Source organism: Mustela erminea, chromosome 10 (assembly GCF_009829155.1).
Source record: "Mustela erminea isolate mMusErm1 chromosome 10, mMusErm1.Pri, whole genome shotgun sequence".
Classification (NCBI taxonomy): domain Eukaryota; kingdom Metazoa; phylum Chordata; class Mammalia; order Carnivora; family Mustelidae; genus Mustela; species Mustela erminea.
The window spans coordinates 62600973-62625476 of NC_045623.1; the positions used below are offsets into that span (position 1 = coordinate 62600973).

The 24504-nt window shown below is 35.9% G+C and overlaps 1 protein-coding gene across 7 annotated transcripts in view; it reads left to right on the top strand.

Annotated features, from left to right (window-relative positions):
• Window positions 1-24504, top strand: part of OMA1 (OMA1 zinc metallopeptidase) — an 89136-nt gene that overhangs the window by 29976 nt on the left and 34656 nt on the right. The window contains exons 8-9 of one of the 7 annotated variants that reach the window (XM_032301667.1): window positions 6079-6149; window positions 7629-7664. The exons of 5 other annotated variants lie outside the window; for them this stretch is intronic. In XM_032301667.1, coding sequence (XP_032157558.1) covers window positions 6079-6149; window positions 7629-7650 — 93 coding nt within the window. In that variant the 3' untranslated portion in view covers window positions 7651-7664. Of the gene's footprint in view, window positions 1-6078; window positions 6150-7628; window positions 7665-24504 lie in introns of those variants that run through there. One more of the 7 variants, XM_032301664.1, reaches the window with a different exon arrangement.

Sequence of the window (24504 nt, forward strand, 5' to 3'; positions counted from 1 at the left end):
TATATTTCTCAAGATCAACTAGTCTCTATGTTGTCATATCCCATGCATGCTTTTCTATGTTTATCTTGTTCTTTATCTTAGTAACATTTGACACTATTAACACCACTCCCCTTTAAAAATATCTATATATTTGTGTGATTAGCTACACATTTCATTATAGTATAAAAAGCTGTTTAGTTTTGTAAACTCGTAATGGGAAATAATAGCCCTTACTGCACCTCCGCCTTAACTTCTTTATCTGTTTACCACTCTCTATATTTTCACATACTGTGTTTATTTTGTTTTTTTGTTTTTTAAAGATTTATTTATTTATTTATTTATTTGACAGAGAGAAATCACAAGTAGTTGGAGAGGCAGGCAGAGAGAGAGAGAGGAGGAAGCAGGCTCCCTGCCGAGCAGAGAGCCCCATGCGGGACTCGATCCCAGGACCCTGAGATCATGACCTGAGCCGAAGGCAGCGGCTTAACCCACTGAGCCACCCAGGCGCCCTACTGTGTTTATTTTGTAATTTCTTGACTCAGTAGGTTTAAACAATTGATTTCTTGTTACGGAAGATTTAATCTTTTATAAACCTGATTAATGGTTTTGTGTGCTTATTTGCTATTTGTATTCCTTCTTGGTTAATTATCGTTCAGTTTTTTTTTCTCCTCCATACTCTAATCGGATTGTCTGTTTTCTTATTATTCACTCTGGAGTATTTTTACGTATTCTGGATACAGTCATTTGTTGGATATGTGATTTGAAAATGGTTGTTCCTTGTCTGTGGCTCATCTTTCTTAACAAAGTTGTATGTGTGTTGTGTTTTTTGGTTTTCTTTCTCTCTTTTTTTTCAGAGCAAACATTTTTAATTTTGATGAAATCTAGGTTAAGGTACCCCCAAGGAAACTCTGCCAATTTCTGGGGTGAACTTCTTTCTGGTACCTTAACCCACAAATTCCAACTACTCCTTGCAGTTCTGAACTCTTATCTTCTAACTCCTTAGCTTAGCCAAACTTCCCATGTTCTGCTTGGGTTCTACCCCTTACAGTGTGGTCAGGAAACTGCCTCCAGACAGAGAGCAGATGCAAATCCAGGAGTTGCAGTACACAGTGTGTCTCTTTTTCTCAAGAATCACGGTCTAGTCTTGCCTTTTGTCCGGTACCTGAAAATATTTGCCTCATGTAGTCTGTCCGGTTTTATGGTTATTTGTGGTGGAAGATCAAATCCAGTACCATTAGTCTCATGAATGGAAGTGTGTACATCCCCAAATTTGTAACTCGTGATTGTCCATATCTTAGAAGAACTCACTAAGAAACTTTTCAGAAGCTCTGTATATACCTAGGTATCCAAACCTAGGGATAGCAGACTCCACTGTAAGATAGATAGGGCAGTGAGCTAGTTCTCTCTTTGGGAACTTCTACATGGAATATATGTAAACCCTGTCTGTGGCTGTTAAAGTGTCTTTGCAGAAGAATCCTGTAAAACTGGCTGCTGTCATTTAATGGTTGAGAAAGGAGAGGGAGGTGGGGTTATCTCATTCATTGTGGAGACTCTTCTTTAATTCTCTACTTGAATCTTACACCTGAGCCCTTTTTTCTTGAGTATCAGATACAGAACCTTTCTGGAGTCGCCATGGTGTGGGGGTATCAGCTGCCAAAGAAGCAATGTAGTATAATGATAATGAGCAAGCTCAGGAACTTGACTGGCCAAGTCTGAGGATCTGCTTTGCCAGCTCTATGTGATCCTGGGTGAGCTTTTTATCCTTTCTATACTTCAGTTCTCCCCATCTATAGGATAGGAATGGTAATTGGATCTATATTATAGAATCAATACAATTAAAGTCCTAGGAGCACTAGTCTTCTAATCATTTATACTTAAATATATGCCTGTGTTTCAGCTATAGTCAAAAAATTAAAAACAAAAAAACAAAACAAAATATCTGCCTATTATTTCCTCTTTCTATTTCACAAGTATCTCAAAACTAATATGTTCAATATATCCTTGATTTTCCCCTCACATCTACTTCTAGTCTTCCTTTCCCCAATAAATAAACCACTTTCTATTCAGTAGCTTTTGGAAAAAATCTGGAGTCCTCCTTAATACTTCCTTCTTTTTTATCATTCATGTGGAATTTTTTACCAAGTGTCGGTAGTTATATCTATAAAATGCATCTCAGTATGTTTCTGTCTCCACCATTGGCATTTTACCTGAACTTCTCTGCCAGCCTCATTACAGCTTTCATTGACTCCAGTCATATTTCCCTTCTCATAATAGTTAGGTCCAGGCAGCTAGGACATTTACTTTCTCAAGGTAAGACTTAAGTGGACACTGGACAGCATTTGCCATCAGAGTTTTCGTATTCTGCTTTTGATTGGCACATTCTTTTTTATATTTGTTAATAAACCCTATTAGAAGACATCTTTGAGACCAAGGTGACACTTTTTACATTGATATACATAGACCTTTTTTGACCTATTATGTTGATTTCAATTTATTGATTCAGTGTATATATCATCTTCTAGAATGTAGGGATACACAATACCATTATGGAGGTCAGAATTTGAGTAAAAAGCAGAGACATTAAATAAATGATTTTTATAGTTTAAAGTATTGTGACAGAGATACACAAGATCCCCTGAAAAAAAGAGAGCAGAAATGTAACATTAGCTAGGAATGAGAACTTGGCCTAGAGATTAGACTGAGAAAAAGATATTTACTGAAGACATCTGAAAGCTAAGTAGTAGTTTTCCTGGTGAAGATGTTGATGGGGGTGTTTGGCATGCGGACAGCATGTTCAAAGTCAAAAGTAATGATTGCTTAGTCCAGGAGTTAAAAACTCACTGTGCTAAAATGTAGAGTTCAAGAGCACCAGTGGCAAGAGATTTTATATCTTTGTATCTTACCCAGCATAGAGGTTGGGACCTTGGACTCCTGAGTCAGACTGACCTGTGTTTGACCTCTTGTCTCTTTTCGTCATTGTGTGCAAATCACTTACCCTTTCTAAGTCTCTTTTCTAGTCTAAAAAATGGGAATAATGATACTACTGCCTCAGAGGGTTATTTTACATGTCCTCCACTTGATTCTTAGTTGTGGCTTGTATCCTCTTTTTGGACATTGATGCATGAGACTTTCTTGACTTCTTGCCATTTAATATTTAAATCACAGAATGTAATTATCTTATTCCTAATTCTGTCCTTATTAGGCAACCTTGTCATTATAGCCTGGCTTCCTTGGTTCCATGCCTAAAAGGGAAAGAACATGATGAATTGAGGATGCAGGTGCCCTGTGCCCTTGGTAGTTTTGGCAGTAGTAGTTATTGCCACATTAACAAGTTGATATTCTTTTTTTTTTTTTTTTTTGAGAACTTCTTTTTTTTTTAAAACTATGTTAGTCATCATATAGTATATCATTAGTTTTTGATGTAGTGTTCTGTGATTCATTTTTTTTTAAAGATTTTATTTATTTATTTAACAGAGAAAAAGAGAGAGACAGAACACAAGCAAGGGGAGTGGGAGAGGGATAAGCAGGATTCCTACTGAGCAGGGAGCCCAACGATGTGGAGCTCCATCCCAGGACCCTGGGATCATGACCTGAACCCAAGGCAGATGCTTAACGACTGAGTCACCCAGGCACTCCTCCATGACTCACTGTTTGTGTGTGACCCCCAGTGCTCCATGCAATACGTGTCTCCCTTAATACCCATCAAGGGGGTAACCATCCGCTGAAACCCCTCCCCTCTGAAACCCTCAGTTTGTTTCCTGGAGTCCATAGTCTCTCGTGGTTCATCTCTTCCTTTGACTCCCCCTTCATTTTTCTCTTCCTTCTCCTAATGTCCTCCATACTATTCCTTACGTTCCACAAATAAGTGAAATCATATGATAATTGACTTTCTCTGCTTGACTTTTTTCATTTAGTATAATATTCTTCAGTTCCATCCATCCATGCTGTTGCAAAAGTTGGGTATTCATCCTTTCTGATGGCTCAGTAATAGTCCATTGTATATATGGACCATATCATCTTTATCCATTTGTCTCTTGAAGGGCATCTTGGCTCTTTCCACAGTTTGGCTATTGTGGACATTGCTGCTCTGAACACTGGGGTACAGATGGCCCTTCTTTTCACTACATCTGTATCTTTGGGGTAAATGCCCAGTAGTGCAATTGCAGGGTCACAGGGTAGCTCTGTTTTTAAACAAGTTGATAGTCTGCTTTTTTATCAATCTTATGGACTTGGTTAATGGGAACTGTTCCTGTGAGATGGATCTATTGGTCACATGCTGTCTCATTAGATTTATGAGATTTTAAGGCCATGAAATAGACAGAATATGGAAAATTCATTAAAATCAGGTTATTCAGGAGGTCTCTGAAAATAGGCAGCTTGCCTCCCTTAGAGTGCTCTCTAGTTGTGCTTTGTTACTGGGTTTGAGTTTATATTTTTATGGTTATAATTTTTCATTTATAAGACATTTAGTTTATCATTACATAAATTATCAGAAAGACTAATACAGGGTTGGTAAAGACTGGTTGGTCTAAGGTGTGACCCAGAGAATAATAACTAGATGTACAGTTACCAGCTGACAATCAAACTAAGTATTTGATTTTATGTGTAGGTGTGTATTCATTTGTCACTGTAAAGATAATTCAACACTTTACAGTCATTTACATAAATGAGTGATCTCACCACAAGTAAGTCATTTTTATTTTTTAGTATCTATTTTTTAAATATGAAAAAGGAAACTAATTTTTTTTCAGTGGTTTTAATGCAGGAGCCGCCTTTTAGTAGGGCACTCACTGTATGTGATGGTGATTATCACAGTGATTAGGTAATAGAGATTACTGGTGTTTAATGGGGATGCGGGGGTGGGGATGGAGACAGAGATCTTGAATCCGCTATAATGGCCTGGAGAGCCCCCAAATTTGTTAAGTGTTGATGTACAGAGATGCTTCCAGATGGTTTCTTCAAGTAGCCTGAATAACTATGCAGATAGCACCATCTAGTGACAGAAATAGGTAATAGAATCTACTTTTGTCAAAAAAATAAAATAAAAATTCTAAAATTTCTGTAAATAATAGGTTAAAATCATAGACTTTTGGAACAGGAAAGAAAGTTGGAGATAATCTAATCCATCTTCTCCTTTTACGGATAAGGAAATTGGGGTCCAAAGAAGTGATTTCTCCTATAACATGCACCTAGTTAGAAAGAGCCTATGCCCAGGTCTCAGTTTTCCAAGTTGGTAATCTGAGCCTTTGTCATAGAACACTATTTTTATGTTCTATTTGGGTTAATATCTTAGGTGCTTTGCTTAGTTATTTAAGAATAAAAAACAGTAAATGGGGAGAACATCTCATTTACTAAGTGTGTTACAATGTAGATTTTCATGAAGCATGAACCTCATTGTATCACCTAGACAAATGAGACAAGGTTTTGTGTATTCATTTCATTTTTTTAGTTGCAATGATTTTAGCTCCAAATGTTGAATCTTAAGATAAAACTTGAGGATGGGGGGAAAAATATGTACATGGAAATTTATTAAAACTTTATTGTATTGATTGATAAACTGACATGTTGGCAATCAAAAGATGCAAAAACCTTTAAAATGAAATGAATTAACAAAATGATGCAAGTCTTCCTACTTCTCTTTGTTAGGGCATATAAAATGGTTTTGGTAAGTCAAGGTTCTTTTGTTTTGTTTTTAATGAGAGGGATGGGCAGATATTGAGATTGGTTTACTTGAAACCATCTTGAGCCTATGTCACAGTCAGCTGGAAAAGAGCAATGTTTAAGTATTGATTGTAAAATGTTGTTTATACAAGAAATGGGTTCCACGGTAAAGTGAGCTTTAGTGAGTGATGCCATCAGAGGTATTGGGACAGTGAATGTATGAAAGTGAGAGATGGGGAGAACCAGTTTCCTGGCAGTTGGTGGTGACATGATGACAGTAGTGCTGATAACACTGATGATGATAGTGACAACAAATGGCAGTAATGTAAACTAACATCTCTACGTGCAGGGCACGTGCGTGTGTTTGCGTGTGTTAACTCTGTAATTTTCATAACAACCCTGTGAAGAATAGGTGTTATTATTATCCTCATCTTACAGATGAAACTCAGGGATAGAGAAACCAAGGAACCTGACAAAGGTCTCACAGATAGCAGGATTTTTCAACAAAGGTACATTTGTTTATGAAGTGGAACTTTCTACAGTTATTTTAATGCACCAGGAACAATTTCGGTTTTCTGCTGCACTACCTCTAAGATCGCCATTTTTTAAAAATCTGTTCAGTCTTTTTTTTTTTTTTTTAAATTTTTTTTGAGTAACATATAATATATTATTTGCCCCAGGGGTACAGGTATGTGAATCATCAGGTTTATGTTTGGTCTTTTTAAATGGTATCTTAAAATAGCCTCTGTGTTCTTCTACCTCTGGGAGTCAAACTACCCTTGTGCCATAGTCCTTTGTAGTATTATCTCAGATAGCTATTTTACCAACCACTTGTCTGTGAAATACAGGAGAGGATGTCAGAAGGACTGAGACAAGTGTAAACTGTTAATGGCTTTCTAAAAAATGACTCTGAACTGCTAATGTCAGACTTTACCTCTTAGGGTTATCGCTGACAGGAGTTTTGTTGGAGAATCTAGGTGAATGTAAAGCAAAATTCAGAGATGCTTTTATCGTTACGTTTTTAATGAAAATTTTGGCTACAGGTAGGATATACTGGGTCTGGATTTATTTATACATCTTTTCCAGTGTTGTTTTGGCATTGGAAAATGTTCAAATAGAAGCATAGCTTTTCTACTATTGTACTCTTATGAATATCATATCCCACTGAGTTTCTAATTGAATAGAAGCAAATTCTTTTTCAATTAATATGTCCCTTAATGCATATTCATGCATGTTGATAATTAAACTTAATTCTTCTTTAGTTGTAAATTTGTGATATCATCACTTATGACCGAACCTAATATCCTATAATATTGGTTGCTCACCAGGGGAAAGTAAGAGTAAAAATAGTATCCACTGTGTTCTGGATCTGGACTGACTACTTCATAAAAGTTATCACATTTAATCCTAATGATCTCCTGCTCTCATTTCATTTTTATAGATGAATCTGAGACTCTTGGAGACAAAGCTATTGGCCCAAGGTCACAAACACTTCAATCATTTTACTTGTGTTTAAATCCTAACTCTGTCACTTACTAGTTATGTTATTTTGAACAAATTACTTGACCTCGTGGGTCTTGGTTTCTTCTTATCTGTAAAATGAGTGTAATAATAGTACTTAACTCAGAAGTTTGTTATGATGATTCAGTTAGTTAATATATGTCATACGCTTAGAACAATACCTGGCATTTAGCTCCATGTAAGTAATTATTACTTAAATAAAATAAATGGTATTTTGAACCCAGTCTTTTTGTTTCTCCTTTTCCCATTGTCCCAGTATAATGCCTCAAAAAGTATTCCGGGACCTATGTATTTCGCTGAGAGAAATTTTCTTATATCCTGGTTAACTCTGACAATAACTAGTTCTATTTTAAGAAGAAAACCCAGTCTAGAAATTACCCACTTTTTCTTAATGTACTTGTGGACACTTGGTAAACACAAGTTCCTTACTTTACTTTTTTAAAAAAGATTTTATTTATTTATTTTAGAGAGGGAGAAGAGAGCATGTAAGTAGAAGGAGGGGCAGAGGGAGAGAGAGAGAAAATCTCAAGTGGACTCCAGCCCAAGCACAGAGCCCAACACAGGGCTCAGTCACAGGACCCTGAGATCGTGACCTGAGCCAGAACCAAGAGTTGGATACTCAACCAACTGAGCCATCCAGGCACCCCTGCCATAATTTGTATTGAGGCAAGTGAGTTAGGCTTGTGATGAACTGAATATTTATTTTCTAAATATTTCTATTTTGATCTATAATTGATCTGTAATTTTGATAAATAATTACCATTTTATCTTTTTTTTTTACTGTGGCAAGAATATTTAACGTGAGATCTATCATCTTAACAAATTTTTAATTTGTATAATACAGTACTATTAACTGTAGGCACAGGGTGGTACAGCAGATCTTTAGAATTTATTCATCTTTTATAACTGAAACTTTCTGCCTTTTGAATAGCAACGTTGTATCTCCCTATACCCAGCCCTGGCAGCCACCATCTACCCTCTGCTTATGTGAGTTTGACTATTTTAAATCCCTCACATAAGTGGAATCATGCTATATTTGTCCTTTTGTGACTAGGTTTATTTCACTTAGCATAATATCCCCAAAGTTTATCCATGTTGCTGCATGTGATAGGATTTCCTTTTTTTTAAAAACTGAATAATATTTTATTGTATGTATATACCACTTTTCTTTCTCCATTTTTCCACTGATGGACATTTAGATTGTTTCCACATCTTGATTGTTATGCGTAACGCTGCAATGAACATAAGAGTGCTGATACCTGTTGGAGATCCCGCTTTCAGTTCTTTTATATAAGTACCCATACGTGGAAATGTTGGATCATATAATAGTTCTATTTTTAATTTTTTGAGAAATGTACATACTGTTTTCTGTAGTGGCTGTACTGTTTTACATTCCACTGACAGTGTACTAGGGTTCCACTAACACTTACCCTTTTATTTGTTTATTTTTTAAATCAGCCATCCTGACAGATGTGTGGTGATCTCTCATTGTGGTTTTTTATTTCCTTTACCCTGGTGGCTAGTGATGTTGAGGATTTCTAAATATACCTATTGGTCATTTTTATGTTGTTTTTGGAGGACTATTTAAGTTTTTTTTCCTAATTTTAATTGTTATTTGTTTTTTGGTTATTGTTATATAGGAGTTTTTGTATGAAGTATTAACCCCTTATTAGTTGTATGGTTTGCAGATATTTTCTCCCATCCTGTAGGTTGCCTTTTCACTCTGTTAATTATTTTCTTCATTGTGCAGAAGCTTTTTAGTTTGATGTAGTCCCATGTGTCAGTTTTGCTTTTGTTGCTTGTGCTTTGGGTGTCATATCCAAGGAATCATTGCCAAGATCAATGTCATGAAACTTTTCCCCCTATGTTTTCTTTGAGGAGTTTCACATGTTTCAAGTTCTGTGTTTAAGGTTTTAATACATCTTGAATTGATTTTTGTCTGTGGTGTAAAGTGAAGGTCCAATTCCATTGTTCTATATGTGAATATCCAGTTTTCCCAACACCATTTAATGAAGAGACTGTTTTTTTCCATTGTATATTTTTGGCACTTTTGTCAAAGATCACTTGACTGGATTATTTCTGGGCTCTGTAGTCTGTTCAGATGGTCTGTATATCTGTCTTTCTGCCAGTATAATTATGTTTTAATTATTGATTATGTTTTAATTATTGCAGCTTTGTAACACATTTTGAAATTAGGAAGTATGATACCTTTACCTTTCTTCTTCTTTATTACAATTATTTTGCCTTTTTGGGATCTTTGATGGTTCTTTGTGAATTTTAGGGTTAATAAAAAAGATTTTATTTATTTATTTGAACTAGAGAGTGAGAGAGCATAATTGGGGGAAGAGGGAGAGGGAGAAGCAGGTTCCCTACTGAGCAGGGAGCTTGATGTGGGCTCAATCCCAGGACCCAGGGTTCATGGCTGGAGCCAAAGGCAGCCACTTAACTGACTGAGCTATCTGGGAGGCCCTACGATTGTTTTTTCTATTCCTGTAAAAAATATTATTGGGATATTGATAGAAATTGTATTGAATCTGTAGATTGCTCTGAGTACAATGGGGATTTTAACAACATTAAGTCTTCCCATCCATGAGCACAGGATATCTTTTAATTTATTTATATGTTCTTTAATTTCGTTGATCATTGTTTCATAGCTTGTAGTATATAAGTCTTGATCTTTTTAGTTATATTATATTTATAGTTATATTTACTCCTAAGTATTTTATTGTTTTGATGCTAAGTGGCATTATTGACTTAATATGCTTTTCAGACAGTTTGTTTTTAGGTTATAGAAACACAACTGAATTTTATGTTAGTTTTGTAACTTGAAATTTTGATAAATTCATTTATTCTAGCAGTTTTCTTTTGTGGCATCTTTAGTGTTTTCTATGTACAAGATCATGCCATCTGCAAACCGAGATAATTTTACTTCTTTTTTTCTGATTTGTGTAGTTTTTCTTCTTTTTCTTTCTGCATAATTGCTCTTCCTGGTTCTGATGCTGTGTTGAATAGAATTGTTCTTGATCTTAGAGGAAAAATTTTGTTTTTCATCATTGATTATGTTGTTTGCTAGGGTTTTTTTCATATACGGTTTTTATTATATTAAAGTAATTGCCTTCTATTCCTAGTTTGTTGACTATTTTTGTTAATGAAAAGGTGTTAAAGTTTGTCACGTGTTTTTTCTGCATCTGTTGAGATGATCATATAATTTCTATCCTTCATTTTGTTAATGTACTGTATCACATTACTTGATTTTTATATGGCGAATCATCCTTGCATCCTAGAAGTAAATCTTACTCGGTCATAGTGTATGATTTGTTTTTTCAGGCTAAATACAGCTTATTTTTACAATGAAAAAAAAATTAGCTGAAGTATGGTCCATTTTAACTTCAGGCATACAACATAGTGTGATTCAATGATTGTATTCATTACACAATGTTCGTGTTAAGTGTTATTATAATTTGTCACCATCCAAAGTTATTACAATATTATTGACTATATTCCCTATTCTGTACTTTTCATCCTCAGGACTTATTTATTTTGTAACTGGAATTTTGTACCTATTCAGCTTTCTTTCCTACTCCTCCAACCCCTCCCCACTGGTAACCATCAGTTCTTGATATTTTTGACTCTGTTTCTGTTTTGTTGTTGTTGTTGTTGTTGTTCGTTCATTTGTTTTGTAGATTCCATATTAAGTGAGATCATGTGTTTTGTATCTCTGTCTGACTTATTTCACTTAGCATAATACCCTGTAAGTCCATCCATGTTACCATGGATGGCAAGATTTAATTATTTTTTATTTATGGTTGAGTAATATTCCACTGCATATATGTGTCATATCTTCTTTATTGTGGACATTCAATTTGCTTCTGTATCTTGTCTATTGTGAATTGGTGTTTTCTTTCTTTTTTTTTTTTTTAGTAAATCCCCAGAAGTGAAATTACTGAATCATATGTTATTTCTACCTTTATTTTTTGAGGAACCTTTATACTGTTTTTCATAGTAGTTATACCAGTTTACATTCCCACCAACAATGCACATGGGTTTCCTTTTCTTCACATTTTTGCCAACATGTGCTATTTCTTGTCTTTTTGATACTATCCATCTGTCTGGTGTGAGGTGGTATCTTATAGTGGCTTTGATTTGCATTTCCCTGATGATTAGTGATGTTGAGCATCTTTTTCATGTGTCCATTGACCATTTTTATGTCTTTTTTGGAAAAATGTCTCTTCAGATCCTCTGCTTTTTTGTTAATTGGATTTTTTTTTTCTTTTTGGTGTTGCACTGTAGGAGTTCTTTATATACTTTGGATATTAACCCCTTATCAGTTACATTATTTGAAAAAACCTTCTCTATTCAGTAGGTTTCCTTTTCGTCCTGTTGATGCTTTCCTTTACTGTGAAAAAGCTTTTCAGTTTGATGTCATCTCAGTAGTTTATTTTTACCTCTGAGTTCCTTGGAGGAGACATAGCCAGAAAAATATTGCTAAGGCTGACATCAAGGAGATTACTGCCTATGATTTCTCGTAGGAGTTTTATGGTTTCAAGTTTTGTATTTAGGTATTTAATCCATTTTCAGTTTATTTTTGTATGTTCCATAAGAAAGTGGTGCCATACACTTGCGTGTGGCCATTCAACATCATTTGTTGAAGAAACTAGACTGTCTTTTCCCCACTCTCTATGTCCTATGTTGAGGGCATAGATATTTACAATTGTTACATTCTCTTATTGGATTTATCCCTTTGTTGTTATGTAATGCCCTTCATTACTGTCTCTTTTTATTTATTTTATTTTATTTTATTATTATTTTTTTAAAGATTTTATTTATTTATCAGAGAGAGAGGGGGAGAGAGCGAGCACAGGCAGACAGAATGGCAGGCAGAGGCAGAGGGAGAAGCAGGCTCCCTGCCGAGCAAGGAGCCCGATGCGGGACTCGATCCCAGGACGCTGGGATCATGACCTGAGCCGAAGGCAGCTGCTTAACCAACTGAGCTACCCAGGCGTCCCATACTGTCTCTTTTTAAAGTCTATTTTGTCTGATATAAGTACTGGTAACCCCCTTTTTCTTTTCTTTTCTTTTTCTTTTTTTTTTTTTTTTTGCTTACCTTTGCATGGAGTATCTTTTTCATCCCTTTACTGTCAGTCTTTGTGTGTCTTTAGCCCTGAAGTGAGTCTCTTATAGGCAGCATATAGATGTATGTTTATTTTTATGAGTAAAATTTTTTTCTTCCATAATTTTCTTCTATTTGTGGTCTTTTATTTTCCATTTTAAAGAAGACTATTCAGCATTTTTTGTGCTGAAAAATGTGCTGAAAAATTTTGGGCCTCTTCAGTGGTGATGAACTTTTGTTTGTCTGGGAAACTCTTTATCACTCCTTCATTTCTGAATGATAACCTCTCCAAGTAGAATATTCTTGGTTGTAGGTATTTTCTTTATAGCATTTTGAATATATAATACTATATTGCTCTGGCTTAGTTCTTCTGAATAATTACTTTGTAGCCTTTTCCTTGAGCTCTCCTTGTATGTAACTATTGGCTTTTCTTTTGAAGCTTTTAAGATTCTCACTTTATCTTTTAATTGTAATTATTATTTGTCTTGGTGGACCTCCTTGAGTTCACCTTGTTTGGGTCTCTGATGGTTTCCTGTACCTGGATGTCTATTTCCTTCCCTAGCTTAGGGAAGTTTTCAGCTATTATTTCTTCAAACAAGTTTTCTGCATCTTTCCTTCTCCTCTCTCTGGGACCCTTATAATGCAAATATTAGTATGATGTTGTCCCAGGGGTACCTTAACCTATCCTCATTTTAAAACTTTTGATTTTAATGTTTAATTTTTAAATTATTTTTAAAAGATTTTTAAACTTATTTATTTGACAAAGAGAGATCACAAGTAAGCAGAAGTAGGCAGAGAGAGAGGGGGAAGCAGGCTTCCTGCTGAGCAGAGAGCCCGATGTGGGGCTCGATCCCAGAACCCTGATATCATGACCTGAGCTGAAGGCAGAGGCTTTAACCCACTAAGCCATGCAGGTGCCCCTAATTTTTTAATTTTTAAATTTGAGTACAATTGATCCACAAAGTTCTTTTAGTTTTGGGTGTATAGCATACTGATTCAATATCTATATGTTATACCCTGCCCACCACAAGTGTAGCTGCAATCTGTCATTATACACTGCTCTTACAGTAGCATTGACTGTATTTCACATGCTGTGCCTTTTATTCCTGTGACTTACTAATTCCATAATTGGAAGCTTATATCCCTCAATCTCCTTTACCCATGTTGTTTATTCCTCTACCTACTTCCCTCCAGCAACCATCAGTTTGTTCTCTGTATTTACAGATCTGATTCTGCTTTTTGTTTATTTATTCATTTGTTTTAGATTCCACATTAAGTGGAATTATATGGTTTTTGTCTTTCTTGGTCTGACTTTTTTCACTTAGTCTAGTACCCTCTAGGCCTATCCAGGTTGTCACAAGATCTCATCATAACAAGATCTCATTCTTTCTTATGGCTGTGTAATATTCCATTGTGTATATATACCATATCTTCTTTATCCATTCATCTGGCAGTGGACACTTGGAATGCTTTCATATCTTGTCTATTATAAATAATGCTGCAATAAACATAGGGTGCATATATCTTTAGAAATTAACATTTTTTGTTTTCTTTGCATAAATACCCAGTAATGGAGTTACTAGATAATATAGTATTTCTATTTTTAATTTTTTGAGAAACTTTTATACTGTTTTCCACAGTGGCTGCACCAATTTGCATTCCCACCAGCTGTGTGTGAGGGTTGCTTTTACTCTACATCCTCACTAACACTTGTTATTTCTTAATTTTTTATTTTAGCCCTTCTCAAAAGTGTGTGGTGGTATCTTATTGTGCTTTCTTTTTGTAGTTCACTGATGATTAGTGATGTGGAGCGGTTTTTCATGTGTCTGCTGACCATTTTTATGTCTTCTTCGAATAAAGGTCTGTTCACATCCTCTGCCCATTTCTAAATCGGATTGTTGGGGGGTTTTTTGGTGTTGAGTTATGTAAGTTCTTTATATATTTTGGCTATTAACCCCTTATCAGATGTATCATTTGTAAATATCTTCTCTCATTTAGTAGGTTGAGCTTTTGTTTTGTCGATGGTTTCCTTCTCTGTATAAAAGCGCTCTGTTTTAAGGTAGTCCCAGCAGTTTATTTTTGCTTTTGTTTCCCTTGCCTTAGGAGACATATCTAGAAAAATATTGCTGTGGCCAATGTTAAATCACTGTCTGTGTCCTCTTCTAGGATTGTTATGTTTTCAGGTCTCACACTTGGGTCTTTAATCCATTTTGAGTTTACTTTTGTGTATGGTATTAGAGAGCGGTCCAGTTTCATTCTTTTGCATCTTGTCATCCAGTTTTCTCAGCATCATTTATTGAAGAGACTATATTTTCTCCATTGTATATTTTTTCCTCCTTTGTTACAGATTAATTGACCATATAAACATGGGTTTATTTCTAGGCTTTCTATTATTTTTCATTGATCTATTTGTCTATATTTGTGCCATATCTTCATTTTTAATTTTTTTTTTCTTTCCCCTGTTCAGCATGGTTGCTTTCCATTACTCAGTATTCTAGATCTCTGATGTGTTCTTCTGCATCCTCTGATCTGCTTTTGATCCCCTCTGGTGTATTTTTCATTTCAGTTATTGTATGCTTCAGCTCTGATTGGCTCTTTATATTTTAAATATTTAATATAAATATATCATATTTATTTATAAATATATTTATATTATCTTTATCTATATATTTTCTATTTCTTTATTGAAGTTCTCACTGAATTTATCCATTTTTCTCTTAAGTGTGGTGAATACCTTTATCACCATTACTTTGAACTGTATCATATAAGATTACTTATTTCCATTTCGTGTAGCTTTTTTTCTGGGGTTTTGCTTTGTTCTTTTGTTTGGAACATATTCCTCTGCCTTTTCATTTTGTCTGACTCTCTTTGTTTGTTTCTGTGTATTAACTATGTCTGATATGTCTCTTGGTCTTAAAAGTAGTAGTGTAATGTGAAAGGTGTCATGTAGTGCCCAGTAGCTCAGTTCCTCTAGTTGCCAGAACCAGATGGTCCATGGGTGTCACCTGTGTGAGCTGAATGCACTCTCCTGTTGTGGCTTGGTTTTGGGTGCTGAGGATGTCTTGGTGGCTGGAGCTGGCCTTTAAAGCCTGCCTGTCAGCAATGACTGGCTGAAACTACTGTGAACACACCAGTGGACGTGGCTTGCCCCTGGCGCAGCTGGCTGAGGGTTGGCTGTTGTCACCATGGGCATGCTGGTGGATAAGGCCAGCCCTTAACCTAGCTTTCTGCTGTGATTGCCCTGGATGCATTTGGTGGGCAGGGCTTGCTAATGGCATAGCTGGCTGAGGAACCTAGCTGGAGATACTGTAGGCATGCTGGAGGGTTACATTTGCTTCTGCCCTCCCCTAGACAGGAGTCACTTTAGAGGAGCACTGCTCCTGACCTGCTGCTTTGGAGGGGTGCCTGCTGGGATGGGTGTAGGGGAATGCTGCAGTGGGGCAAATGGTGCTAGCAAGGTGATGCAGAGTGTCAGAACTGGCTCCTACAAGCATCCTGCTAGCTAGGCTAAAGGAAGGCAAGAAGAATGGAGCCTGTCATAACTTCTCTTCCCAGAGAAATCTGCAGATTCCTGCCTCTCTGGCATACGTCCTAAAATTAGACAATAAATCTTTATGTATAACAAAGACTTTTTAAATTCATGCTTCTGTGCTGGGTCTCTGACTGAATGATATAGTGCACTAGGCTTTTAAAGACAGAGACTTGTTTTCCTGTAGCGTTCTGGCTCCCTTAGAGTTAAGCCTCATTGATTTTCTTTTTTTCTTCTTTCATTCTTTTTTTATTTTTACTTCTCCTCTGTATTTATTAGATGTACATGTAAGTTAAAAATCATATATGTGTGTGTGTTTTATATAAGAGGTTTTATGTAAGAAGTTATATAGAACAAATTATACACACACACACATACATACTGGGTAGTGACAGGAAGCATTAAACTTATATTTAGGAAATACAGTAGCTATTTTTTATAGTCTTGAAGAGTGAAGAAGGTAGGTTTTTGGTGTGTTAAGAAATGCATCTCCTGCAGTCCACACATTCTCATTTATTTTCAAAGCTAGATATTGTGGAGATTTGTCTTTTTGGTTCAGGTCCTTAGGCCTGGAAATGCCCAGTGTTAGGCCTAATATCCTTCCTCTTCCGTACTTATTATTGTTTCTCCACTTTACTGGTTGCTGTGCCAGAGGTTTGGTTCCCTACAGTGTCTGTGTCCCTCCTTCACTTCTTGTTGTAGCCTTCCTTTTATGATTTTGACTGTGAAAATCTGTTCTGCCAATCTTCAGGTCATTTTCATAGGGAGTTGCAATACCTGTAGTTGTCGCCTTGATTAATCCATGGCAGGAGATAATCTTAGGATCTTCTACTCTGCCATTTGCCCCCACTCCCCCTGTTGTACAATTATTTCAATGTGCTATTGGGTTTAGTTTGCTAGTATTTTGTTAAGGAGTTTTGAATCTGTGTTTATCAGGATATTGGGTGTATAGTTTTTTTAGTGTCTTTGGCTTTGGTATTGGGATAATGCTGATTTTGCAAAATGATCTTGGAAGTGTTCCCTCCTTGTCATCTCTTTTGTGTGAATTTGACAAAAATTGGTGTTAATTCTTCTTTATTTCTTAATTTTTAAAATTTAGTTTAATTTTATTTCTTTCAGCATTAAAAAATTCATTGTTTATGCACCACACCCAGTGCTCCATGCAGTATGTGCCCTCCATAATACCACCACAAAAAGGCTCACCCAAACCCTACCCCCCCCTCCAAAAACCTCAGTTTGTTTCTCAGAGTCTAGTCTCTCATGGTTTATCTCCCCCTCCGATTTCCCCCAACTCACTTCTCCTCTCCATCTCCCAAGGTCCTCCGCGTCATTTCTTATGCTCCGCAAGTTAGTGAAACCATATGATAATTTACTCTGCTTGACTTATTTCACTCAGCATAATCTCTTCCAGTCCTGTCCATGTTGATACAAAAGTTGGGTATTCATCCTTTCTGATGGAGGCATAATACTCCATTGTATATATGGACCCTATCTTTTTTATCCATTCGTCTATTGAAGGGCATCTTGGTTCTTTCTATAGTTTGGTGACTGTGGCCATTGCTGCTATGAACATTGGGGTACAGGTGGCCCTTTTCACTGCATCTGTATCTTTGGGGTAAATACCCAGTCAAAACCTCCCAAAAAACAAGAGCCAGGACCTGACGGATTCCCTGGAGAATTCTACCAAACATTCAAAGAAGAAATAGTACCTATTTTCCTGAAGCTGTTTCAAAAAATAGAAACAGAAGGAAAACTTCCAGACACTTTTTATGAAGCCAGTATTACCCTTATCCCCAGACCAGGCAAAGACCCCACCCAAAAGGAGAATTTCAGACCAATATCCCTGATGAATAACGGATGCCAAGATTCTCAACAAGTTCCTAGCTAATAGGATCCAACAGTACATTAACAAGATTATCCACTATGACAAGATGGGATTTATCCATGGGATGCAAGGATGGCTCAACATTTGCAAATGAATCAGTATGATAGAAGAAATCAGTAAGAGAAGAAAGAAGAACCACATGGTCTTCTCAGTTGATGTAGAAAAAGCATTTGACAAGATAAGCATCTGTTCCTGATTAAAACGATTCAAAGTATAGGGATAGAGGGAACATTCCTCAACTTCATAAAATCTGTCTGTGAAAACCCCACAGTGAATATCATCCTCAATGGGGAAGAACGGACAGCCTTCCCTTTGAGATCAGGAACATGACAAGGATATCCACTCTAACTCTTCTTTATATGTCTTGTAGAACTCATTTGTGAATTCTGGGCTTTTCTTTTTCAGTAGGTGTTTTACTCTTGATTCAATCTTCTTTCTTGTTTTAGATCTTGTCACATTTTTCTGTTTCTTCATGATTTGGTCTCAGTAAATTGTGTGTTTCTAGGGTTTGTCCATTTCTTCTAGATTTCCAATTTTGGGACATGTAACTATTTGTAGTTACAAATACGTAGTGATCCTTATGATCCTGTTTATTTCTGTGACTTTAGTTGTAATGTCTCCTCTTTGATTTCTGCTTTTCTTTTCTCATTTTTTCTTAGTCTAGCTAAAGGTTTGTTAATTTAATTTCTCCTTTCAAAAGTCAGTTTTTATTACTTCATTGATTTCTTCTCCTGTTGCTTTTCTATTCTCTATTTTGTTAATTTCTGCTGTAATCTTCATTATTTTCTTCCTTCTGCTAACTTTATACTTTGTTCTTTTTTATAGTTCCTTGAGGTGTAAAGCTGTGTTGTTTATTTGAGATCTTTTTTAATGTAGACATTTATTGCTATAAACTTCCTTTCTAATAATGCTTTTGTTGCATTGTGTAAGTTTTAATATGTTATATTTTTGTTTTTGTTTGTCATAAAACATTTTGTAATTTACCTTTTCATTTCTAATTTTATCCGTTGGTTTTTGGGAGTATGTTGTTTAATTTGCACATACTTGGAAATACTCAGTTTTCCTTCAGCTATTGGATTCTAGTTTCACTTCACTCTGGCTGGAAAAGATATGTGTTTTGTGACCTAACGTGATCTGTCCTGAAGAATGTTCCATGTGTGCTTGAGAAAATGAGTATTCTTCTTACGTTGATTGGAATGTTTTGTAGATGTCTATTAGATCAATTTGGCATATAGTGTTAAAGTCTGCTGTTTCCATCTTGATTTTTCTGTCTGGAAGTTCTGTGCATTATTTAAAGTAGGGCCTTGCAGTCTCCCATATTATATTGTTGTCTGTTTCTCCTTTCAGTTCTACCAATGTTCACTGTGATGCTGGTGCATATATATTTGTAATAATTATATCTTCCATGTTTATTGATCCTTTTATCATTATATAATGTCCCTTTGCTTTTGTGACAGATTTTGTCTTAAATTGTGTTTTGTCTGACTTATGTATAGTCACCCCTGCTCTCTTTTGGTTACAGATTTGCATAGAATATTTTTTTTTTTCTAGCCCTCACTTTCAAACTATCAGTGTCCTTTAAATAAGTCTTGGTAGACTGCGTATAGTGGGATGTTATTTTTTCATTCTTTCAGAAACTCTTTGTCTTTTGAGTGAGGAGTATAATGCATTTACATTTAAAGAAATTGATAGGGAAAGAACTTACTGTTGCTATTTTAATTGATTTCTCTTTGTATTACAGTTCTGGTGCCATCACTGTATTTTGTTGATTTTTTTTGTATTGACATGCTTTGATTCCTTTTTCTTTTGTATATCTTATATGGATACTTTCTTTGTGGTTACTGTGGAACTTATAAAAATGTTTTGTAGTTATAATAGTCTATTTTAAGCCAATAGTAATTTAACTTCAGTTATATACAAAATTTTATACTTTATGTTATTGATTTCACAGTTTACATATTTTTATATTGTATATTCACTAACATTCTTATAGTTATTTTTAATACTACTGACTGAACTAGAATTAAAATAATTTATCTGCTACTATTACATTATTACAGTATTCTGTATTTGTCTATATATTTACCTTTACCAGTGAGTTTTATACTTTCAGTGCTTTTGTATTGCTGTTTATAGTTCTTTTCTTTATTTTGAAGAGTTCTTTGAATGTTTCTTGTAAGGCAGTTCTAGTGGCAATGAAATCCTTTAGATTTTGTTTGAGAAAGTCTGTGTCCTTCATTCTTGAAGGACAGTTTTGGTCGACAGTTTTTTTTTCAGCACTTTGAATATAATGTCCCACTCCCATCTGGCCCTCAAGGAGTCTGCTGGGAAGACTTGTGGAAGTGCCCTTGTATATACTGATTTACTTTTCTGTCTTTTTTTCCCCCCCAAATTCTTTGTCTTTGACTTTTAAAAATTGCTTATAATGTGTCTATGTAATTGATATCTTTGAGTTCATCTTTCACAGTTTGTCTCTGGGTTTCCTGGATCTGGATATCCTTTTCTTCCCCAGAAGTGGAAAATTTTCAGCTGTTACTTCTCTGAGTAAACTTTGTGCTCTTTTCTCTCTCTTTCCTTCTCTGGGACTTCCATAATGCATATATTGGTCTATTGGATGGTGTTCTATAAATGCTTAAGTTTCCTTCGTGCTCGCTATTTATTTATTTATTTATTTATTCTATTTATTTATTTATTTATTTATTTATTGCTTTTCTGGATAATTTTCTGTGACTTGTCTTTGAGTTCACTGGATCTAAGTCTGCTGTTGAATTCTTATAGTAGCAAATTTTTCAGTGCATTTATTTTTCATTTCTAAGATTTCTGTTTGGCATTTTTTAATATTTCTATCTCTGTTATTCTCACCTTTGTTTATGTATTTCTTCTGACCTGGGGGACTATCTTTATGAGGGTTACTTTGACTCTCTCAAGTAAATTACATACATGTTTCATTAGCATCACTTCCTGAAGATTTAAGTTTTTCCTGTGGGATATATTTCCCTGGCTGTTCATTTTCCTTGACCCGGAGTTGGTATCTTTACATTAGAAAAAAAACAGCCAGCTTTTCCAGGCTTTGTGAACTGGCCTTCCACAGGAGAGGATCCTAACCAATTAGCCCAGCCAGAGATTTTGTGGCCCTCTCAAACTTTTGTGCCAATCCAACCCCATCTTTGTTCTTAGTGGAACCTAGACATCTCAGGTATGCCAGGTCCTTGGGGAGCCTGGGTGGCTCAGTGGGCTGAACTTCCAACTCTTGAATTTGGCTCGGGTCATTATTTCAGGGTGGTGAGATCAAGCCCTATATTGGGCTTTCTGCTGGGTGTGGAATCTGCTTAAGATTCTCTCTCTCTGCCCCTCATATAAATAAATAAAGTACACCAGATCCCATCATTGCTCTGTGATAGGTGAATTGTAGGCATTTTCTCAGGCAACTCCCAGAAATGTTGGAACATTAAATATATGGTTCACTTTCTTTCCTCCCCAGGGAGGAGAAGCTCAGAGCTGGAGAATTTTGCCACTCCCTCTTTGTTGGAGGGAAGGGCTATTGCAGTTGTTTGTGTGCTAGTTGAGACTGCTATCCTTATTCTCACTGACCTCCAGGCCTACCATGTGCTACATTTCATCAATGCTTTGAGACAAGACAGAAGCCAGTTTCTTGGGCAGCCCTGGAAAAGTTGGAATATTGGATACATCATCCAGTTCTTTCCCTCACTAGGGAGAAGCTAGGGTAGGGATTATGGCAAGAGGCTGTCCCAAATTTTCCTCCTGGCTTTGATGTGTGTGATTCACAGTTGTCTAAGGTACAGGAGCCTCTAAGCTAGTTTCTGGATCTCTCAGAAAGAGACTTTGTGTGTATATTGTTAAATCAGTGTGTTTGTGTTGGGAAGAAGGGTCCATTGCTTCTTATTCCCATATCTTACTAATATCCCATCGCTTATTTTTCACAAACTAGAAAAATATAAGTAAAATACCCCTTTTGAAAACAAAGTTATCTCACATTAGTGGTTCTTTGAATTTGGTTTTGGAAATACAGACACACGTCAGTATCTTTATCTTACTATTAAAGCAGATATCGTCAGTCCTTTTGGAATACTTTTAAGTTGGGAATATTTTTCAGTCTGTGGGATAATTATTTTCTTTTATTTCTGAATATCAAATATTGCTTTAAAGATTGCCTTTGTGTTTTTTAAGAAGAGGGAGGTACTTTATTTTACTTTTGATTATCATTTTTATTTATTTTTGTTTTAGAGAGAGAGCATGCAAGTAGAGGGGAGGGGCAGAGGGGGAGGGAGAGAGAGAAACTTAAGTGGGCTGCGTGTTCAGTGTGGAGCCCAAGGCAGGGTTTGATCTCATGACTCTGAGATCATGACCTGAGCCACAGTCAAGAGTTGGATGCTTAATGGACTGAGCTGCCCATTGCCCCTGATTAACACTTTTAGTGTGAAAAAATTTTGGATATTGTTTTGGTATGTGTAACAGAATACCTCATAGTAGATAATTCCTGGATTTGTAATGTCTCTTGAAATGTTTATCTTAGTTTTCAAAAATCTTAGTTTTCAGAGGTTGTTTTGTTTTGTTTTGTTTTGAGCTACTATATGGGCTGTGCTTTTTAAAATGTAGCAACTGTTTCAACTCATATTTTTATGAATTCTCTTAGAGGAATATCTTGTTTGCTTGTCTCATCTTGTATTTATATTATTATGAATATGTTGACCTGCTGTTGAAGGACATATTTTTGTGTTTTTAGAATTCAGTATCAAATAACTACTTATGTGTGGACACACACACACACACAAGCTCACACATGTTACATATGTATTTTACACATATATAGATATACATATATCTATATTTATTTTTATTTTAAATGGGTCACATATTTATTTTTATCTTAAATATATATTCCTATTTATAAATATGTACACATATCTGTCTATATATGTACAATAAGGTAAAATACTTTGGATTCTTTTAAATTTAGAGTATTTAGAGGTCTTAAAGAATTATGTTGCAGTTCTGATGGTGGAGTAGGAAACACTAGGGATTTGTTTCCCCAGGTAGACTACAATTAAACCAACAGAGTCTGTCTGATTGTATCTATTTTGGAATTCTGGCATCTGTTTAAGGCTTGTACCTTCCAGGGGAATACTGGACAATGAATTGTGCCTACGTTTGGTTAGTTTCACCTCTTACAACCTTACCTGCCACCTATCTTACCTGTGTCACATGGCAGTGCACAGGTTTCTGGAGCAGCAGGTACACAGCTTGCCAGAGCCAGGGTAAGGAAAAGGTCCCTGTCCTTCAAGTATCAGTGATCTGTGCTCTGGTCACTGAATGTGGCTTTTGATCTTCAGGTGCATATAGGTGGGCAGCCATTGTTTTGTACTGCTCCTCATTTTAGCAGGCCCTGCGCCTAAACATCTGGTAACATTCCTCTCCCACCAACTCCCCACTTCATTTTTTTTTTTTTTTCACTTTTTTGGTGAGGGGAGCCAGATACTGAAGACTAGGACTTTTGAAAACAACTGCATATTTGGGGAAAATTAGAAAATGACTGTGCATGCTCAGAAAAATCCCAAAGAGACATTATATTTATATCCCAGGCTAACCCTAGGCACAGAGATAGCGGTAGGAAAAAGAAAAAGAAAAAGAAGGAAAAGAACAATAACAAAACAATAACAAAAATGGCAGACTCTGTTGGAGGGGTAGAATCTGATATCCAGAGTTTCATTATTAGATTCAAATGTCCACTGTTCACTAAAAAGGACAGGCATGTAAGAAACTGGAAAGTATGGCCTATTCATAGAAAAAAAAATTAAATTAGCAGAAACTGTCTCTTAAGAATATCTAATGGCAGACATACTAGACAATGACTTTAAAACAATTGTCTTAAAGATGATTAAAGAACTAAAGGAACGTGTAAGTCAAGAAAGTGATTATGAACAAAGTGAAAATATCAGTATACAGCTAGAAACCCCCCCAAAAAACTAACAAGAAATTTTGGAGCTGATAAATACAACGAAAATATGGGCAGATTTAAAGGGAGATTTAACAGGCAGAAGAAAGAATCAGTGAACCTGAAGGTAGGACAGTGGAAATTAACAAAGCTGAGGAACAGAAAAGATAGATTTAAGAGACCTGGGGGATGTGATCAAGAGGACCAACATATGCAGTGTGGGAGTCCCAGAAGGAGAGGAGAGAAGGGGCAGAGAGAATATTTCAAGAAATAATGGCTGTTCGATATCCATCAACAGTTAAAGGCATAAAGAAGATGTGGTATATATATATAAGCAGCCATCAAAAAAAAAAAATCTTGCCATTTGCAATGACGTGGATGGAACTAGAGGGTATTATGCTAAGCGAAATAAGTCAATCAGAGAAATAAAATTATCATATGATCTCTCTGATATGATGAATTTGAGAGGCAGAGCAGGGGTTTTGGGGGGAAGGGAGGGAAAAAATGAAACAAGATGGGACCAGGGAGAGAAACAATCCATAAGAGACTCTTAATCTCAGGAAACAAACTGAGGTTGCTGGAAAGGAGGGAGGTGGGAGGGATAGGATGGCTGGGTGATGGACATTGGGAAGGGTATGTGATATGGTGAGTGTTGTGAATTGTGTAAGACTGTTGATTCCACAGAACTGTACCCCTGAAACAAACAATACATTATATGTTAATTTAAAAAAAAGAAATAATGGCTGAAAACTTCCCTAATTTGATGAAATACATAAATATAAATGTCCAAGAAGCTCAGTGAACTTCAAGAAAGATGAACCCAGGGGTTATATGTTATAATCAAACTTCAAAAAACCAAAGACATA